This window comes from Homalodisca vitripennis, unplaced genomic scaffold, assembly GCF_021130785.1.
Source record: "Homalodisca vitripennis isolate AUS2020 unplaced genomic scaffold, UT_GWSS_2.1 ScUCBcl_2907;HRSCAF=8064, whole genome shotgun sequence".
NCBI lineage: Eukaryota > Metazoa > Arthropoda > Insecta > Hemiptera > Cicadellidae > Homalodisca > Homalodisca vitripennis.
Window position 1 is genome coordinate 21864 of NW_025779020.1, and position 22647 is coordinate 44510.

Below are 22647 nucleotides of genomic sequence, written 5' to 3' on the forward strand. Positions count from 1 at the left end.
GAAGAGTGCGCTGAAATCCAATCTTGTAAACAGACTTTTAACATTAGACTTACGCATTAATATGTCACATGTTAAAATTTCATATGATTGTACTCAGCTTTTTTCAAATTTATTTATTCTGCTATTTTCTCGCTGCCAATATGCTTACGCATAAGACCAGTGTAAAAATATTCACTTGGCGCTCAGAAAATTCCCTTTGAGTAACAAATACCATCATCGAACTCAGTGTTCCTCATATAGAAATGAAGCTTCATACACAATTTTCAAGTTTATAGGTCATTTTGTTTCAGAGATATCGTGCGGACAGAAAGCAGAAATTAAATTGTTCAGCCCCACGAGCCTTTGCTAAAGCTCAGCCAGTTAACTTGGGAAATTAATATAATGATTGGGGCTTGCAGCTTTTAAACCACCCATTAAGTACTTACAATAATGTTCAATTTTATTAGGATTAATAATGCAGGCTAATTAATAAAATTTTTAATATCTTGCATAGTTCATACAATTATTATGTAGCCTATTTTTAAAGATTACGGTACTTTTTGGAACCTTTGTATTGTGTTTAAAATATAATAATTTAGTGAATAATATTTTAAACAAAATATTGTACAAGATAAACTTTAAAAGCTATAAATAATTAATTAGACAAAATGTGTAGTGTAACATGCGTCAACATCAAAAATCAGTGTTGTTTATGCAGAAACGAAGCTTCATTCGAAATTCCCGGAATATAAATTGATAAGCTGAAAATGTTGGTTGGTAACTAAAATGGTAGTATAGTGTCTCTGTGTTGTTTACAGAGTGAGATGGAAAGCTGCAAGTCTGGTGATAAACATCACATCAAGGGTAGGAGATGAAGCTCTCTTCTTTCTACTGTGGAAATTTTTGCTTACCATTCTCAGTCCTGCTGCTGACTGCCATGGTGGTCTACAAGCTCAAGCAACCCCACAACAGTACGTTTACACAGTAGTAAAAAACTTTTAACCATCATGGAAAGGTTGTATCTGTGTTAGTAAACAATTTTGATTCAGACTTAGACAAGGCTTGGATCAAATTGTTTTTCTACCCTTGCAATTGCTACTAGGGTTTAACTGATGACAGTTTTAGATCTCAAACTGACAACCTTATCCAATTTTTAATTCAATTCTGACAATTCAGAAATTTTTTAACAGAGTGTTTTTATAGTTCAGTTAAATTTAACCATAAGCATATCTCTTTTGCATAAACTGGACCTTTTCTCTTTTAGGGTCAACGGGCAATCTATCATTCGCACTTATTAATCTAAGAAGGGCTGAGCAGAGATTATTCAGTCACTTTTTCTAGTACTTCTTAGGTTTCCACAATTTGGCTGATATACGTTTTGTAATGTACTTAGTATTTTTTATAATTATAATACAATACAATACTTGTCATTTAGCAATATAATTTTTCCAATGCAGTATTAGTTATGTTCACACTGTGCCAAGATATTCAACAGCTGTTTGTCTTCATTGTTGTTTTTGTTTCACTTGTCTTCCTAATTGCCAATGGCACAGTGTAGAGGGTACGATACACTCTTGTAGTAACCTAGTCAAGCAATGTCGAGTGTGGCTGCTGGGTGACCCCTGAGTGCTCCTGTTCTTGCAAACCCGGTCATTGGCGGTAGTTTGGAAGTCACCTTTATGCCGTTGGTCCCCAGGTTAAGTGAATGTTAGAGAGGGCATCTCAGCCCTAACTTCATCTGGTAAAATAAGACATTCTTTACGTGTCCAATACTCTTACATGATAGACCATTATCCTTGTAGTACCGTATTTGCTGTTGAGTTTGTTTTATAATGTTATGCTACTTTCCAGGATAATCAGTGTAATTAGTAAGTTTTTATTACTTTACAGATTGTGAACTATTACAAATTTTCCCTACACTTTGATAAAAATTCACTCAATTCTTGTGATTGTGTTTTATTTTGTAGCAGAGCACATTGTAATTACAAAATATTTTGGTCTCTGACGAGTAAATTGGATTTTGCCGTATCTCGTTTGGCGAGTAAGAGATACGGGTTTCGAGTACCAACGGAGCAAGTACGTTTTGTAATTCAATCTTCGTTGAAAATTAAATCAGTCTATTGCCACTTGTACAAAATTTAATGTATGATTTTATATACAAAAAAATAAATTTTGATAGATTACGGTATTGTAAATCATACCGTTTTTATAATCGTTGGTCATTTTATAAATCAAATATATATATGTATATAAGATTATATGCATATACGTAACTTACTCTTACTCCCAGGGGCCCATGTATATCGGAGGTGATATTTAGCCGCACCAACAAAGCTCCTCCATCTTGAACGGTCCTCTGCATCTTTTCCTCTGAAGCGCCCATCTTCTCCATATCAGCCTTCACCTGGTTCCACCATCTTATATGCATATAAGATTATATATAATATAATCCATAATAAAATGCAGTAAAACATCCTTTTATGTATCTTAATATGTACTAGAATAAATTGGTTTTTTTAATACTACAAAATACGTATAATACATAATAACGTAAAAAAAATTGGTGAATGATATTAAAATAAATCAAGCCACCTTTAGATTTCAGTCAGGCTTGATATGTGATTCTCAAATATTATATTTATCATTTGGCATCAATAACTAGTAACAACTATTATTAAACCTTTTAATAGTTATGAACACTAGGAATAATTTTTTTGTTCTTTAAACAGGTCGTTTTTTCACAGATTCTGATGTGTCGTTACGAACACATGTGTACGAAGTTCATCGAATTGCTGGGGTAAGTTAAACAACTACAAAGAGTCTGTAAAATGTTAAACCTCAAAAACATTTGCACCTTTTCTTTTGATTCGAGAGTTATGAGAAACGTACAATTTTGAAGCATGCACTTTAAAAGAAAACAGGCATATTAACTATATGTGTAAAATGAGGACATATACTATTATTCTATGATAAAATAAAAATAATAAGAGCTGAAAAGTATTTGAAGTCTGACTTTTTTGCTTTACAGTAATTTATATATTTTTTATTGGTTATAAAGAAAAAATCTTGAGTATTTTTTTATTTTGAACAAAAATAACAAAGTGCTGAATTTTGTAATAGTTACAGAACTAAATTAGTTCAAAATATTTTTAAAACTGATACCATTTTTATGTTTGAATTGATTTGTTTGTAGGTAGTAATTAATAAGTCTGCCTGTCACATTTTATAGTACTGTAAGCTGCTAAACACGTAAGATGATTTTTGAATTGTTTTTAAGTTTAAATAACAACTGTTTTAATTGTGGACTGAAGGAAATTTACTTGCAGGATTTTAAAATTTTTAACTGACTTAATAAACATGCAATCTATAATAGGGTATACAGGTCCATCTTGTTTTATTTGAGTGAGGTTGAAACGAAGAACTTGTAATAGAAGTATTAAAAACACAAGAAATATTTTTGAGACTTCTCAAGATGTAGATTACAATTCAGTTAAATTATTGGCACACATTTTGGTTTTAAATTAAAATTGAAAAGTGCACATCAGTGACATTTCGGAAAGAATTTCTGTGTTTTTTTTTCTTATTTGGAAACTGAAAAATATTGTGTCCAATGAATATTTTTAGGAGGACGACTTATGTTGGATTTTCCAGCAAACTCAACATTTGCAACTAAATCAATCCTTTCCACCATATCTCTACGTTATGTGTAGAAAACTCGGATGCTCCCACTGTGCTTTTAGATCATGTCTAAAACTTGTAGTGCACACAATTGTGCACCTGATGAGAAAAATGTACTACGATGTGATAGACAAGATTTTTAAGTACGGTGGAGCAACAGAGATATCTACACATAACATAGCTTTGGTGGGAAGGGTTGATTCAATGTGAATGTTGAGTTAAGTTCCAGTTCACCTTCCACTAAGTGCAGCATATGGGGTCTGACACTGTTACAGACTTGACTCCTGGAATCTGGAGTCATGTTCATCTGAAGAGATCAATAAAAAGTTGGCAAAGAAGAAGCTCAAAATGAACTCGTTACATCAGAGAAAACTAAAAACAAATTATAGAGAAATCTAGATGAAGAGTCATTGTCTCACTCATCAGGTGCACGAGATGGGACAATAAAACCCCAGAAGCTGAACTAAGAGGAAAGGTGAACTGGAGCTTAACTCAACGTACACATTGAAACCAACCCTTCTCTACCTAGCTATGTTATGTGTAGTAAGTCTATCACGTGTGCGAGGCACATTTAAGCTGAACTACTCAAATTTAGTATTGCATTTACGTACCTGTGTAGTTACCGGAGAAAGACTGCTGAAGTCTTTCATTGTCACATAAGGATGGTTCGTAGGGAAGAAAAATATTTAAAGGTTTTGGTTAAAACGAAACATTGGACATGAAACAAACTTTTTCCAGTACATTGTTAACTTTGCAAGAAACCTTATCGTTATGGTAAGAGACATTTCAGTGCAAGCCTGGGATTTGGCAAATACACTGTTGTTTAATTCATTTAGGCCTAAGATATGTTGTTTAAAATTTCACATGAATAGGCTATAGAAGATTAGTTTCTTTTGATAACACTACTATTAAATTGATTAAACTAAGGTCTCTACATTAATAAATCCAAATTGCCAGGCTTGCAAAGATTAGGTCTTGTGGATATTGTACAATATACATCTAACTGAGAAGTACTCAAACTGTGGATGCGTAGCATAAACATGACTTAAATTTGATGGTTTTGAAAGTTGAGAAGTCAAAGGACATAAGCACAGTAAACAGGGCCCAAAATTTTATAAATATTCTGCTTATATTGGTATAACAAACTCAGTGAACCACACCCATTTTAATTTTTAACACTGTCATGAATTTAAAATGTCAATTATGTTAATGGACTAGAATAATGTTGAAATGGAAGGATGATGTAATGTAAATGTAGACACTAAACAAAGGCGACTATTTGACATTTTTAATGGAATCCTGACCTCTCAATCGCTTTTGTTACAGTTACACCAAGCTAGAAATTTGAATTTGTTCAGTATACTTTTACTTGCATTTGCCAGTAGGTATACCAGTATAGGAAAACATGTAATTAATACATGACCTAAATTCTTAGTTAATGGTATGTAGATCTTATAAACTCTACCACACAGTTGGGCACTAAAAACATAACATCTAGACAAGACGCTCTGCCTTATTTAGGAAAGATTATCATATTTCTAGTTATGATTTACAAAATCATGTGTGTATGCATTTTTAAATTACTTGTATTAAACCAAACTAGCACGTTCCCTGCAACTATATCACCCCCTCCCCACCTTCGTTATCCATTGAATACTTACCTACTCCTCACTACTTTCCTTTTGAGTACACTGAACCTGTAGTGCCGTAATTGTTATGTTACAGGAAGTGGCTGCTTCGATGGACAGTGTCAAGCAATGTATCCTGTAGTGCCGTAATTGTTATGTTACAGGATAGTGGCTGCTTCGATGGACAGTGTCAAGCAATGTATCCTGTAGTGCCGTAATTGTTATGTTACAGGAAGTGGCTGCTTCGATGGACAGTGTCAAGCAATGTATCCTGTAGTGCCGTAATTTGTTTATGTTTACAGGAAGTGGCTGCTTCGATGGACAGTGTCAAGCAATGTATCCTGTAGTGCCGTAATTGTTATGTTACAGGAAGTGGCTGCTTCGATGGACAGTGTCAAGCAATTATATCTGTAGTGCCGTAATTTGTTAAGTTTACAGGAAGTGGCTGCTTCGATGGAGAAAGTCAAGCAATTTTTAATGTAGTGCCGTAATTGTTATGTTACAGGAAGTGTCTGCTTCAATGGACAGTGTCAAGGCAAGCAATGTATCCTGTTGCTAAATCAGTTCCCCTCCTTGGTCAACCATCCCATGCCTCCTTACTGCTTCACTCCTTTCCTGGTGAGTGCATGGATTGGCATAGGAACTGGTATTTTTAATAATATTGGTTTGCTACTAATAAATGTTGAAAACGGAACATATAGATCTCCTGACTGACTGATTCATCAACGCTCAGCAAAAACCACGAAAGATGGCCACATGAAATTTGGTACATTTGTTTATATTGTGCCTAAGAGGCGCACTAAAGAAGGATTTTTTTCTCCAATATCAGGGCTCACACCTCCTGGCCTCTGAAGTTGCGAAAATTCCCGTGATAAATGCATTGTAGCGAACACATATTATTGGTTGAAAGAGCCTGTTTATATAACCAACTGTTCATTTGTAAACATTGTAAAATGACACCAACAATCATATGATTAAATAATTAAACTACCTTTTTAACTCATTGGCCTTGTATCACGGAACGGTTCCATGACAGCTAAGCTAGTCTGGGCTCAAAATTTATATCACGGAACCGTTGGTTCGTGACAAGTTTACAGCAGCGCCATCTAAATAATTTTTTTTTAAACTCCTTTTTCAACCAAATGTTATATATAAAATTAGATTAATGTTGTAACACATAAGAAAAACTGCAATACTACAATTAATTGAAATTTAAATGAATAATAAGTTACTATAAGAATATTAGTGTACTACAAGAGAAAAAAATCAATATTCTTGGAATTTTCAGTATTTAGTAAAAAAACATTAATTTTAAAAAATTCCAAAACTTTTTTAGTTTGTACAGCATTATTATTTTTAAATTATGACCAAATATATCACTATCTATTTTATTATTAAAGCCCATTTCATGTTAATCCACAAAGATATAAAATGTAAACAAATAACTTGAAAAAATAATTTTTTATAAAACATATAACAAAACTCTTTTTTAGCATTTTTTTAATAGGATAACTCCAGTTGAGCTGATAGTAAAAAATATGTATAAGCCAATGGGTTAAACTGTTTACATTATTTGCTTGAAAGCATAGAATTAAACTTACTAGTAAAAGCACTACTTATTTCTACCTATTTCTGCTAAGCGTTGATGACACAGAGTGTATTTAGTTAAGAAAATTAAAAGTTTTAATTAAAAAGGTGAATGTATTTTATGACGTATGAAATGTATATTTAGTTTTCTTGATTATAAACTATGGTACCAATATACACTCTTTGACATATCTTCTTAATTGGGACCAAACAAAGCAAACTCAACCTTAACGTTGGAAATATAATTCTTTCAAACCAGAAGTGCTCATACATGTGCAAATACTAAAATAAGAGATACATGAGCAATTCTCTTAACACCTGAAGAGTTAACCATGATATATAGGTTATAAAATTACGCCTGCTTCCATTCTCGAAATTCATAGACCCCCAGCATGAGAAATGATGTTAAAATGGAAGAGAGTTTTATATCCTAACTTCACCTCTATAATTAGAGACATTTTTCATTTCATCATGTATTACTGAAATGCTAAGGACTTTGACACAACCTGGAACTTCTCAACTGGAATACCTCTCGGACAACATTGTAACGTGAGTTTGGATGTTTCCCCACCGACTTTCCAGTGCTTTCCTTCAGCTCTCTCTTCAGTCGTGTGAACAAAAAAGTCACTCAGAGCCAAGTCAGGGCTGTAAGGAGCCTGGGGCACCACGGAGGTCATGTTTTGGGTCAGGTAGTTGGTGACAAGGGCTGTGTGGCTGGGGGCATTGTCATGGTAGAGCTAGAAGATGACTTTGATTTCAGGCCTGTTTCAGTCTCTTAAGCAACTCCCAGGTAAAAAGCTGCATTGACAGATTGTCCTTGCAGTATATAACTCAAAATGAATGAATCCTCAGATGTCAAAGAAGACAACCAGTATTGTTTTGATCCGAGATTTTCTCGTGCACTGTTTTTTGGGTTTTTGGAGAAGAGATGATGCCACTCGGAGCTCTGCCTCTTAGATTTAGGATCATACTCAAACGTTCAAGATTTATCTCTGGTTAGAGAATACACTATAAAGCGGGGTGTTGAGATCATTTATAATCAATTCAAACAATTCTTCGCTGCGCAAAACTAACTTTTTCTGTGCCTCCGTCAACACCTTCAGCATAAGCTTCGCACAGACCTTTTGCATTTGCAAATCCTCCATCACTATCCCATGTACCGCAAATGTTAACAAGTTAAGGGTGGGTGTCAGTGATTGCGTGGATACTTAAACCAACGGTTAGAACTCTAAACATGCTGGACATTTTCATCAATCTGGGCAGTTGTTGAGTGTACAGAACAGGACTCATCAGTGAACCTACTCCTGTCCCTCCTTGAAGGCCTTGTGCCACCTTCTGTATTATCTTGAAATTCCTCCTTAAAGGCCTCTTGAAGGATTTGATAACTTTCTATTACATTCTTCCAAAGCCGCACAAAAAAACTTGATTGTGCACCGCTTTTCCAGCGAGCGCCCTATCGCGGCATGAGACAATTTTAAAATGACTACGCAAAGAGACATCCTACCAACCTTCCTCCTTGGAGCAAACTGAGATCGGTTGCTTTTGAAAGGGCAGAACACCCACCATATTATCCGACCAGTCCGAGCGTGCTGCGATATATAGTCGCGTCACAATAAAATCATACGCATTACTTTTCACAATGCACTCTGTATTTAGTAAATTGTATGACAAAAGGACACATCTCAATTTAGTAAACTTTGCAAGAGGATCAAAAGTAGATAGTGTCTGAAAATACAAATTGTGAAATTCTCGTTAAAAGATATTATGACTACATTAATTCCTCCAGTAGCAAACTTCATGAAGTTGAGTAATCCACATCCCGGTGGTTATTACAGGTGTTGCCAATATGTTTTGGACTTCCAGTCTCAATCAATTATTTCTAGCTACTGTTATCTACCAGTTTAAGGGAGAGAAGAGTGAAAAATCCTAACTTCCTGCTGTCTTATTATTTGATATACCAATTTTGATGATAAATCTCTCAATTATACATCAATCCGGGGTGGACATACCTTACTTTCAGTCTAAAAGGTGGAGTGAAAGTCCTAACTTCCGGCTGTGTCACTTAAATCTTGGCAACCCTATGAATGTCTAGGAGCAGCACATCACTAATAATAAATGTCGAGATTTTGGGGTACAAGGGTGGATCAATAGGTCTAGTCTACTGCGGGAGATGGCTGTTGTTGGAGTTGGAGGGGGCTCCCTAAGTGTTAAGGGCTGTTGCTAGCCTAGACAAAATGGCTTGCCACCCCCTGCCTGCTTAGACCGGTCTCAGAGCTGGTCTCCCCTTTTTCCCAAGGAGACATGGCTGAGATTAATACCCAAAAACCCTTCCTCATTGCTCTCGACAGGGGCGGCCTTTATCCCTGTATCTTACCCATCCAGAATATCCTGTCACTCCGGAAGCAGCGCAAAGGTCCTTTTAGCACTAAGTGCAGTTTCTAAGCTTCTTGTCCTAAGAGAAAAAAACAAAAAACTTCTGGTAGTTGTATTACTATTAAAAATAGTGACATTGGTGGGTTGGTATGTCAAACTGGGTCTCAAAATAATGTGCGGTGAAACCTACACGAACATACAGACAAGAACTTTCCAACCGGCCTAATTTAGTGGTTGAGTGAAGCAAACCCAATAATTTCTGATATATCTGTAGTACAGAATGAAATCAAATTACACTATATGAGAAGACCAAATACAACAGATCATGATGAGATATAACTGAAAACTTACTTTTTGAGATATGCCTTTTATATATTATTCACAAACATTTATAGCAGAAAATGGTGTTTGAATGATTTACAATTCTGTTTTAGTGAACTTAAAGGAAACCTTGTACATTACCATTGAAAATACAAATTATTTCCTTATGTAACCATCATATTATGACAATAAGTTTAGTTTTTAAGTTATGGAGTGTAAAATGAAGTAAGTCATGTTCTTATTTTGTGTTTTTATGTCCTAATATTACAGAGGGCATGCTGGAGTGGCAACACACCATTAGTTAGATACATGCTGAAAAATGGTGAGTTTTCGTCTTTTAGTTTTTTCTGGCTTTTTTAATACAAAAAATTACTGTCAGATTAATTAAAAATTAATTTAAGTAACCAATACCTTGTGATTGGTTGTTATTCACCATATTATTATTATATGGTGGGAGGCCTAGGATAATCCAATATTAGTTCCTATGTCATTACTGGTAACTGATCTTCCTGAGAATAATACTTACGTGCAGAAGTGGTTCTCTTTTATCCTGGCTGTAAATATTATGAGGGGAAGATTTGGTTTTTGAGAGAAAAGGCCAAAAAACCTGTTTTATGAGTGGAAGCACTGCTCAATCAATTTCAATCTGGTTTCTTTATTACATTTCCAAGCACCAATAAAACAATACAAATGTTGTTCAATACCCAGCCAATCTAGACATACAGTGTGGCACATATATGTCAGTTTCCCCAGAAGATAAATTTTAAAGGTGTTATAGGTTAATCATTTCATTCAGAAACACATTTAGGCAAGAAAACAAATTCATTATATGAAATTACTTATATATACTATACAATGTTATAGCAGTTGTTCAAAATGTCTACCTTGATTTTGTATACACTTAATACAACGATTGAGAACAGAATCACAAATTTTTAGCAATAAAGGTTTATTGTTATTAACAAGTTCAAACGCATTTCTAATTAGGTTTCTGAGTTTGTCAAGATTTTGCGGTTTTTAAGCATACACAGTCTCCTTTATAATACCCCACAATGAAAAATAACATGGGGTCAGGTCTGGCGAGCGTGCAGGCCAATAGATTGTATCACAGCGACCAATGCATTCATTAAATGTGTCATTTAAAAAAATCTCAAACTTGGATACCAAAATATGCTGGGGCACCATCTTGTTGCCAGATGAGCGAATGAATATCAATTAGGCATCGTTAATCGGGGTCCATTTAGTTTCGAGTTTTAATTCCACATCACATCACAAAATTGATCACAAGAAATTTGGATCCAGCATCTGAGCAGATAATTATTGTTTCACAGAATTCCAATCGCCTATCGGAATCATCCTCGTGAAGTGCTTGGAGTTAAGATGGATGGTATGGGTAAAATTTTAATTGCTTTAACATTCTTAGCACGCTTCTTCTTGATATTTCTTCTTCTAGTTCAGCAGATGCCTTACGAGTCAATTTACTGGGACTAGCTACAAAAGCTTGAGGAAACTGTCTTCAGGTGTTCATTGCAAATTGATCATGGACGACCACACTTCTGGGTATTTAAAACGCTTCCTGTGTTTTCAAATTTCTTATTTAACTTCCGCATATACTGTTGAGAGGGTATCGCGACACACTGGATATTTACCACTAAATTCTTCAATTTTATTATTATAGCAGTATTTTTATTATACTTCCACCACAACTGAAAGATGTAAACTCGTTGTTGGGTTGTAAACATTTAAAAAACACACACAAACAAATAGCAGATGCAGATAGCGTCACTCTACACTAGCCACTGGAACAAACAATGAACTTAATCTGTGTTGCTGCCAAGTTAACGTTCTTACCAACCTATCAAAACAAAATATCTCAATTTATGGGGGAAACTGACATATGCGCTACCCTGTATTTGAAGAAGAGGAAATTATTAATGATCAGCTGTGCTAAATATTCAAACTCAGGACATAAACAAATTACTAAATATGACAGAGTTTGCAAAGCAGTACTATGCAAGTGTAAAGGATTAATCCAACAAATAGCATTGTTTCTATCCTGGTTAGCAAAGCTAGAACAATTACACCACCTACGTTCTGCCTTGTAGAAGATGTGATTCGATTCCAAATGTCTAATTCTGCGAAACCTTTTTCATGACTTTGGTTTAATGTTGGGGTGGACTTTAATAAGCCGCCTACACTAGTTATTCGGTTGTTTCATCGAATGTTTCGATCTGTTTTATCAAATGAAGAAATTGATATTACAATATTAATTTAACGTATGGTTTTTAACTTATTATTATTATAAGTGATGTTTAATGTAAACAATTAAAAAGAAGTAACTAATTTGTAGAGAAATTGTAAATGACCATGAATATGACCAAATTGTGTGAATAAAACAATTGAAAGTTTTTGGCAAATGGTCAAGAGAAGATTGGGAAGTGGAATATCGACAGACTATCTAGCAGACTACCTTTGTGATTTTTTTGTACTGCGGGGGAGTGCACCTATCTGGAGAGAACTCTTTTCTCCATTTCACAAAAGCGGTCATTATTGTCCGGGCTAGCTACAAATAATGACTTTTAATTATTAAGAGACCGGAGCACATTAAACAAAAATGCATGTTAATGAAACGAAATGGATTCATTTTGACCCAATTGTTAAACTACTTACCCTTTCAAATAAAATTACATTCCGCTGACTATAATTTATTTGTATGCAATTGTGTAACAATTCAAAATGTATAAGCATTACATATCTTGGACTAATATTTAATAGCAACCTCAAATGGGAAGAACACATATTATCTCTACACGAAAAAATAAATTCATCCATTCAAACGTTCCATTTTTCAAGAAATTTCTGTGAAACATCATTATGAAGATTTATTTTGGATTTATTCACTCAAGATTGCAGTATGGCATTATCTGCTTTGGGAACACCTTTAAAACATGAAAATTATAAACCTGTAAAAATTATTTTTACGTATTATTGTTTAAAAAAAGGCTAGGGGAAGCTTTTTCCACTGTGAAAAAAAAAAACTTTGAAATACTACCTTTCTAACAGATTTCTGTTTTTAAAGTTCTAAGTCTATTTAACAAATGAATTGGTAATGCAGAAAATAATTTTTTTTATACTATCATAATACAAGGAGCTGTTCTGCAGGCAATGTTAGAGAACTTAAAGTGAAGAAATCCATACTTAGGCACTCCTATAATTATTTTAATAATCATAAATATTTTAATAATATACCTTATAATAGACGGCAAAGTAATAGATTTAGTAAGTTTTAAAATATTGGCTGCTGACTTAACATGATTTAGAATATTTTAATCAAGTAATCAGTTAGTATAATTTAATTATTTGCTACGTTTACAACAACATTTAGGTCCATAATCAATTGTATTATGTTTATTTGAAACAAACTTAAATGTTCAATGTTTACAAATGGATTATACCCAATTTATTTATATGAAGCTTTTAAAAACAAACATTGCAGAGAGCATCTTTATGTTTTTGTTTGGTTAACTGTGTGTGCTAGACGCAACATGAATGTGTATTTTCAGTTTTATTTTATAAATATTGGCTAAAAGTACTGATTTTTTCCCTCTTAGGACAAGAAGCTTATAAATTGTACTTAGTCCTATAAGAACCTTAGCGCTGCTTCTGGAGTGACAGTATATTCAGGATGGGTAAGGTTTGGGGGTAGGGGCCGCCTCTCCTGCCGAGATCCATGAGGAAGAATTAGGTCACTAATCTCAAAGTCATCTCCCCCGGAAGAAGGAGACGCCAGCTCTGAACCATCCTCTCCAGTCAAAACAGGCAGTGAGTGGCACATCCTTGTTGAGGCTAACAAGAACCTCTGATACTTAAGGAACGAACCCCACCAACTCCAACATTCATCTCCCGCAGTAGACTAGACCTATAGAACTACCCTTGCATCCCAGAGTCTTGACATTTGCGTTTAGTGATGTCCTGCTCCTGGACATCCATAAGATTCCCCAGATTTAAGTGACACATCGGTTTTTGCTGTACCCAGTGTGGTAAGTTCAACTGGAAGGTAATAAACCAGCCAGAAGTGATCCCTGCTGGGTAAACAGTACTGGTGACATGGTCATTCAATTTCCAAGTTTGTAAACTGTTATTATATAGTGCTGTTGGAAATAACTTATTCATTATTCATTTATACTGTAATGTTTTGTCTGATATGTAGGTCCAAACAAAAGTTGGTTTTGTTATTTTATTGTATTAAAAAATGTAATGTATTATTTATTAGTCTCCCCTGAGATTTTTGTGGCTGTCTGCGAATACTCATTGGACCTCCTACGTGTTGCTCTGCCCAGCAGTATATTAGGCTTTCTCCAGAACCAGCATAATTGTATATAAATTACTTACTTTATCGAAATGTAATATTTTTCTACAGGAGCGGACTTGCATTCGTGTACTATTAGTAGAGAAACTCCTATTTTACTGGCAGCGTACCGAGTTATCAAGAACAAAGTATGGGACCCAAGTGTTCTGAATCTCCTCCATGAAGCAGGTAATCGAAATAATCACTACATTCAGCTAATACAGCAGTAGAAAGTCATATTGCACTGACAGAATAGTCATTTATATCCTCCATAGATTGTGCCTAAGTGCATAGAATATATGTTTTACATAATAAATTAAATCTCATATAAAGTTTAACATTCATGCTGTAACAACAATTCATATTTTGCTTAAAGATTCTGTTTTTATACTTAAAAGTAAAATAAATTCAGTGTTCTAACTCTAGTTTCCGAACAAAATAACATATTTGTTACATGTAAAAATGTATGTATTCTGAATACTCCATTACTCTCCAGTTATAATAAGCTGAATTATAAGGTGTAGTGAATGAAAAATTGTTAGAGACAGCTTCCCTCCCATATGGAATATTTAGCACATGTTTTCTTATTTTTTGAACACATCAATATAAATTTAGTAAATCTCACTGCAACTTATCTTTCTTGTACAAAAACAATCATAGTTCCATTCTATCTATTTTAACAACCTTCAAAATGTCCCTTGTACTAAAAACTTTACTTATCACTTCAAAATGAAGCAATTCACCAGACCCTGGTATCAGATGTTTCCTAAGAGGGCCATGTCCTGTCAACATCCCTAATACCAGTAGTATATCCTCCTTTCTCACCTTGCTTTGTTCAAGTACATCAGACCACCCTTATTCATAAGGAGAGATAAACATTTTAGATTGCCCATGCCTAGAGGCCTTTCTCCAGGTTAAGGATCTAATCTTCTCTTTCCAACCTCTTACTAGAGCTTCACTGTAGGAGAAAGCTAGTCCACAGCCTATCTCTGGCCCTACCAGAAGGATTTCTGTACATATTTTGGCGAGGGTATCTGCTTTTTCATTCCTCTGAATGCCCTCATGGCTTGGCACCCAACTGTATGTAATGTCGTTCCTCTTTGCTACTTCCGCTTGTACATTCTTACATTCCCCTACTGCTTTTGAGTCAAAGGAGCAGGCGTCAAGTGCCTTTAATGCTGTCTGACTATCTGAAAGTATCAAGTATTCTGCTCCTTTTGGTCTCATTTGTATGAGCCTTCTGGTGCATGATTTTATTACCATGACTTCCCCTTCGAACACTGTGGCGTGTTTTCCCAGAGGCAATACTAAATTTACTCCTGGTCCATATACCAAACCCTATCCTTGAATATAGGTGTGGTCGATCTGTTTAATACTTCAGGATATCTTTGTAAAGTATCCTTATTACTCAATTTATGTCTATCTTCAGTAAAGCCTAGATATGGTTTATCAAAGGAGTATATCTTAACCATACTCTCTAATGCGTAGGTTATTATTTCAGCCTCAAGAAATTCCTGCATTATTACCATGTTTCCTTCTGAGGAAGTAGGCCTAATCAACTGTTTACTCAGAAGCTTTAATGCACTTAATGCGGCTTTCATCTTCACCTCCTGTCCCAGAGGAGTATCCCAGAACCGCTTCAAGTGCCAAAGTTTGACAGGAGTTCATTGCCCCGGTGATGCTAACGCAAACTAACCTTTGAAGACTCTTTAGCCTCTTGGCAGCTGTTTTTTGTTCTCTACTTTCGGCCACCACACTAGAGCAGCATATGTGGCCATTGGTTTTATTATGGCCTTTGTCACTTTGGATAAAATGTTTTCTATATATGGATTCCATGTTAGCCATATGTTTAGAACCACTCCTAGATACTCGACTACATTGGAATATTTTATTGTAGTACTTTCCAGAAAAGGTTGTGCAACCAATTTCCCTTTTTCTGGTGAAGGTTATTATACTTGGTTTTGATGGGTTAATCCTTAGACCTTCCCCATGACACCAGATGTTTATAAAGTTTAAGGCATCTTGAGTGAGACTTCCAACGTGCGTTTATTTCTTCCCCTAACCATAAGCACTAGGTTGTCAGCACAGCATTGTAGATTTATCCCCTTTCTTCTGCTTTTACTAAGAGGTTGTCAACCACCATCACCCACAAGAGGAGAGCATCTTTTCCTGACTGTGATTGTGGCCAATACATCTCCAAACTTTGCACTTACTTGTCGACTTTTAGTAGTAGAACTACTATCCACAGCATCTGATGGAACATTGAACCTTTCCAGTGCTGCCTCCATGGAATCATATGCTACTCAGTCGAAAGCTCCATCGATGTCCATAAAGATACTGACTAGGGATTCCTTATCTTTGAAGGTGTCCTCCACCACCTCCACTAAAATATGACGAGTGGTGGTAGTTAATTTTCCTTCAATATATGCGTGTTTATATAGACTGAATGTGTGTGCCAGTAATCTTTCATCCTGTATGTCTATTTATTTATTTTTTCCATAGTTTTCACCATAAAGGAGGTTACGCTAATCTGCATAAAAATATGAGTTAGATTGAGACGAGTCCTCTACCTTTTTTCCACCCAAAACACCAAAAGTGCCATCCTCCAGTTCTTTTGAAGAAATCCAAAGGCACTGCTGCTTCTAAACAGAGTTCTAAGGTTATTTAAGAGAATATCCAAGCCCTCTTGTAGAAGGGCCGGAAAGACTACATCCGCCCCTGGTAGTTTGAAGGATGTTATCGCCCATTTAAACCTTTCTCGTGTGAAGGTTCTTTTTGATTCTTCTGGATTTTGCAACCTCACGACCGGATCTCTCCTCCACCAGAGAAGAGAAATCCTCATTTCGTGCCGAGAGCCCCAACTGGAAAGTTCATCTCCAGCAACAATTCTAATGTCTTCTTCTTGCTCACCGTTAGGATGCCATTAGCCTTTAATAAAGACCCCAGAGGGTTAGAATGGTCAGTTAGGAGGGTGTTTTGAAGTCTGGCACCCTTTGGTAGACTGTTAATGTTTTTACAAAAGTTTCACAAAGTTCTTCTTTTATTTTACCTAATTTTTTCTTGTATTTATTATGTAGGGTATTATGATAAAGGAACCATTCATCTGTTCTTTTTGCCGATTTGAAGAGTTTTATAGCTGATTTTAAGTGTTTCTAGCCTCCTTGTCCACCAAGGCACATATTTCTGTAGCCTATTTTTTCTAAGGGGGCAGTTTTTTCTCATAGGCCTTTATATGGCCTTTTCTACCAGTTGGGCCTACCTTTCCAGTTCAAACTGGTTATTTTTTAGGGTTCTATTTTCACCAACACTTCTGCTATGGTCTCTGTGTATCCCTCCAGTTAGTAGATTTTGGAACCCTATGTGTCACGTTTATGTCTACTCCCGCCTCTAGGTCGAACCTAATGAAACAATGGTCTGAAAGTGAGGCTTCTGGTGAGAAATACCACATAGCTATGTTGTCACCTTTTAGGCCTTTAAATAAGGTGATGTCCAAAAGGTGATCTGTAATCTCTGACACTGCAGGTTGTGATCTGAGTGAGCCAAACAAGAAAGGTAGCACCGCATTACACCTGGCCGCACGTGAAGGTCACACCTCACTCACCTACTGGCTGCTGGTACGCGGTGCACACCTCACCTTACGCCCTTCCTCCAAGCAGAAGACTCCTTACCAAGTTGCTATGACCCATGGTGAGTAAGCCTCAAACCTTTTTTCTCAACTCTGCGACAAAAAAATTTTTGATTTGAATGCAGACTCTGGTTTTTTAATGTATTTAACATCGATATAAACAATATGGGTTTCTTTCTCGCACCTGTGCTAAGGCGATGCCTCAGTGAGGTACAGCTCCCACGTCTTACCCACATCACTCAATGGGCACAAGCCCTGTCTGATGTACTTTTACATGTTCGTACCTGATGCAATAAATATATTTAACATATGTTTTCTCAAGACCATTTCCAACTGTTGTCATGCAGAAGATCTCAGGAAGGACATAATGATAACCATAATGTAAAACAGTTTCAAGTAACCTTGATAAATCTTATGTTCAGAAACAAAGTGCAGTCTTCTGAAAAGATTAATTGTTTAAGTTTTCACACCATAATACAAAATGTAATAATGGGTGACTGAAATAGAAGAATGTACTCGTATTGCAACATTATTATTATAGTTTATTACATTTATGTGGTTTTATTGTAAATAAGATAACTCCCACTTTTAATTGTGTAGAAGGCCTAAAAATGTTTATCACTGATGACAGTAACGTACATATATGCATTTTACCAACTATATTTCTAAAATAAAACCAGTTAGGGCCCCATGTGATGTATTAAAAATAGTATAGTAATCAAAAAGTTATCCACAAGCTCAAACAAAAAATTGAGTTTTATCAGTATGTGCAGAATTAGTAGACGACAAAGTTTTCAAAAACAATTTACTGAATATTGAATTTGGAGAGGATACTCATGAGTTAAGATTAGTAAAATTAAAATTTATAGCAAAGTTTACCAAAACGAAAACTTTGTCACTAGGTAAGTGTAGACTTGGCAATCATCAAAAGTTAAACAAAATAATTTTGAAATGTTTAGTTTGGATTGTTGAATCAACAAGGGACAACAAATGCAATTGAAAATTTTCATGAGTTTTGGATAATTTTATTTCTTACCTGTGTAGTCAAAATGAAAATCACTGAGCTCATGACACAAATCTAACCTTAGCAGTTGATACTGATAAAGTGAACCATGAATGCAGCTGTAACTTTTATTGTACTTCAGGAATACAAGTAACAAAGTAATATAAAAAAACTTGACAAATCAAATCAAAATCATTTATTTCTCATTGACATTAACATGTATCGAGAATGGTCAATATGTATAAAATAACTAAATACTAAAAATATTCTTACTGAAGTTATTGTTATATGTGGTAAAACTACAAATTAAAAATATATTGAAAAACAGTACTAATGATATTTTTACTTGTAAGGTTGGATGGGGCACAAAAATTCAGAGAGTGAGTAAAAACAGTTTTTTACAAGAAAGTCTTTCTGGCAATCTATTATAAATTGTAGGTCCTAAATATTCTATTGATTTGCAGAACATATTATTACTATGGTGGGGTACTGTTAAACTATTCTTATTTCTGGTGGAATATATATGATTGTGGGTAGGAAAATCGGTAATGTGTTTAAAAGTGTAAATTGAAAAGGAATAAATAAAAATAGAGGGGAGGGTTAGTATACATTCTTGGTGAAACACTTTCCTACAGCTCTCCAGGGCCCCTCAACCCAAACACTAAACAAATAGCCCTCTTTTGCAATTTGAATACTCTTTGTAACAGAGAAGATGAAGCAGTTCCCATGACATTATGCCATATGACATTACAGAGGAAAAGTAACCATTATATACCATTTTCAGTACACTACTTTTCAGAAAATTGGAAAGACATCTTAAGGAAAACAATATAGAGTTGAGCTTAGAGCAAAGGGCCTCTACATGCTGATGCCAAGAAAAACCAGCATCCATATGGACGCCCAAAAAAAACAATCTGAATCAACCTCAATGATGTCAACCTTGTCTAAAGCAACAAAACCCTTAGAAACTGTCTGAGATCGAAAGTGAAGAATGGATGTTTTGTCAACATTGAGGAATAAATTGTTGCGAATGAACCAAGAGTTCATTTTTTTCGATTGTAGCGTTTTTTAATTGAAGATTTAAATTATTGCTATTGAAGAGTCTGCCCGAACAATGACCGTGGTGTCATCAGCATATTGAGTGACGCGAGTCTCAGGGACACAAGAGCTTAAGTCGTTCACATACAAGGCAAAGAGAAGAGGTCCCAAGATAGAACCTTGAGGAATACACATGAAGACCTCAACGAAATCTGACTGTGCCGTACCAAAGTAGTTGGTAACCTGAACACTCTGGTAACGATTTGAAAGGTAGGACCTGAACCACAGCAGGGGACAACCTCTGATGCCGTAGAGTTCAAGCTTATTAAGGAGTTTCAGATGGTTAACTGTATCGAACGCTCTCGTGAGGTCGCAAAAAACACCAGCTACGTGATTCTGATTGTTAAGATGAGAGTAAATACATATTTGGAAAATTGGGCAATAGCATCGGGGTGGATTTAGAAGGAACAAATCCAAATTGGGTGTCACTCAGAATGGAATTTCTGATTAGAAAGTCTGTTAGTCTAACATGATTGAGACGTTCGAAGACTTTGCTGATGGTTGGTAATATTGATATGGGACGATACTGTTGAGGCGAAGACCTACTGCCTTTCTTGAAAACCGGAATGACCTTAGATAGCTTCATATCCAACGGAGACTTCCCCTGAAGAACTGAGTTGACAATGGGACTCTCCATACCCCCAAAAACTAAAATATTCCCATTACTTTTTGAACACACCTTGGATATTTACAAATTTAAAATATGTGTATTAAATTGTAACTTCTCAGTACAGTAACCGTGATTAATTTTTGATGTTTTATGAATTGTTACAAGTTAACTCAAACGAAACAGTATGCTCTCCTTCACCCCGTTATCCTATTAAGATGCTTGTTTTAGAAAATTGTCAGATATTGATATAATGGAAAATTGTATTTTTTGCAGAGGACTTGAAACATAGAAGTGTAGCAGCCATTCTCCACACATTCTCTCCTGAGATGGTTTGCCAGCATCCAGAACCACCCAAACAGCACCACGGTGACCGGGCCGAAAAGAAAAGACAGTGAATGTTCACACAACCAGAATGTATTCAGTTGAGTCGGTTTTTCTTTCAACTACTCACCGGTCTGTGTCGAAGATAAGCAACTAGAGGCTACCTCTTCTCTATCACCAACAGATGTCTTCCAGATGGAGTGTTATCACAAGGAACTTGGCAGCCTGAAGTGCTAGTGCAATTCGTAGAGGTGTGAAAAACATTTTTTTATAATTCCTAAGTGCCACTATATTAAAAAACAAGTTTATACCATATTTATTTCCAAAGTTTTGTATTTAGGTTATTTACCCTTAAGCCATGTTAGATAAATAATGCCAACATAACAACAAATGGTCGTTATAACCACATATTTAATAAACATAACTGTGATAACTTTCACCAATTATGTAGTACAATGTTGTAAGTGACCAGTTTTCAGCTTTTATTTAATTTTAAGTCAATTATTAGTAAAATACTTAATTTTTTAGTTAATAGTGTTTTGTTGTAGTGGTTATCTAGTTTGTATGTGTACAAAGCTTGTTGTTTTTTTTTTTTTTTTACACTGAAATACAAAAATAATAATTTTAATTTTGTTACTTAATGGAAGCAAACATTTTGGTGTAGTTTCGCTTTTAAGAAGTTTCCATTGCAATATAATTTTGAATATCTTCAGCTTATACAGTGTATGGTGTTTAAAAAAATATATGTTGTGTTTGGTTTCCAGTGATAAAAGTAAAATTTTGTACTTAAAACTTAAATCAAATAAATGCCACGGTTGGTGTATTCTTAAAGGCAGCAAAGGTTTAACTGTGTATCGCTTACAATTGTACTGATGAAACAAGATGATTCAATTTTATACTGTTATAAAAATAGTAGTGATATAAGTGTTCCAGTTGTAGGAATTTGTACCTCGGATTCCATTAACGGACATTTTTAATGAACTAAAGAATAATAAATTAGAGTGAAAAATTGGTTTTTGTAGGTAGTGTCCTTATTCAGTTACCAATTAGTACTCAATGAAGCTTAATTAATTGAGTATTGATCCATTAAATAAATGCAAACTGTAAAGTTGTTAAAATTTTTTGGGGAGCTCCACTTGTGACATTAATTTATACCTACTATTACTAATTTTAACTCCTGCGAAGCGTTTTAGAGTAGTAGTTTGAGTATAATAAGCATCCAAATAGTTATCCCTGGATAACATATAAGTATAAGTGGATGCGGATTTTAAATCTTTTGATTTATTTTATATATTTCTCACTTTTATAAGACCTTAACAAAGAACTTTCAAATTGATCTGTGATTGTATTAGAGATTTTCTTATCCTCATGGAAATAAAATTACTGCACCATGAAACAGTTGGAAAAAAACACATCCATTTAGTTAAAAAGAGTCAGTTTTATCCTACAACCATATAAAAGATTTTACTTTTTTCTAACACACTACTTAATTCTACTATGTTTTTCCCAGCTAGCTGTTTATAAGTATTATTTGTAGTTGATAATTTAGTTGGCATTACAGATTTAGACCGTATGCCCAGTAAGAGCTTTTAATATTATACTATTGTTCCTAAATTAGGATTAAGAATGTATAGAACTGTTCAGACATATCAATAACTTAAGTTTAACTTGTATGTTTGACCAAGCTTTGAAAAGTACAAAACATGTACTTTTACATTATATATAAGTACGTTTTTGTTATGTTGTTGAAACATTGTATTTTAAAGTTTGTTTATAATAATACTATTTTGACGAAGAGGTTTTGTTTTACTTACAAAGTACATACCTTAAACAATCTGTGTTGGTAGACTGCCAATACTCTGTAATGTTGTTGAATCCTGGACACTATTGTTTTAACACTATAAAATAACTTTCAGTCTTTCCCCATAAGAACATTATTAAACCTCAGGCACTTTAACACAATTATTTTTAGACATAGAATTATGAAACGTGTTGCATTTAAAAGAAATAACTAATAAATGCTTTTTAGTTTTTTCACTATTTTTATGGGTTATTTAGAAAAAATTTAAGCTTCAT

At 34.8% G+C, this 22647-nt stretch overlaps 1 protein-coding gene across 1 annotated transcript; it reads left to right on the plus strand.

Annotated features, from left to right (window-relative positions):
• Window positions 1-850: 850 nt before the first annotated feature.
• On the plus strand, window positions 851-22366 carry LOC124372316 (protein fem-1 homolog B-like). Its single transcript, XM_046830698.1, has 6 exons — window positions 851-950; window positions 5791-5903; window positions 9837-9888; window positions 13987-14103; window positions 17437-17601; window positions 20524-22366. Exons 1-6 carry the CDS (start codon window positions 851-853, stop codon window positions 20643-20645), a joined length of 669 nt encoding a protein of 222 aa, XP_046686654.1. The 3' UTR covers window positions 20646-22366.
• Window positions 22367-22647: the final 281 nt, after the last annotated feature.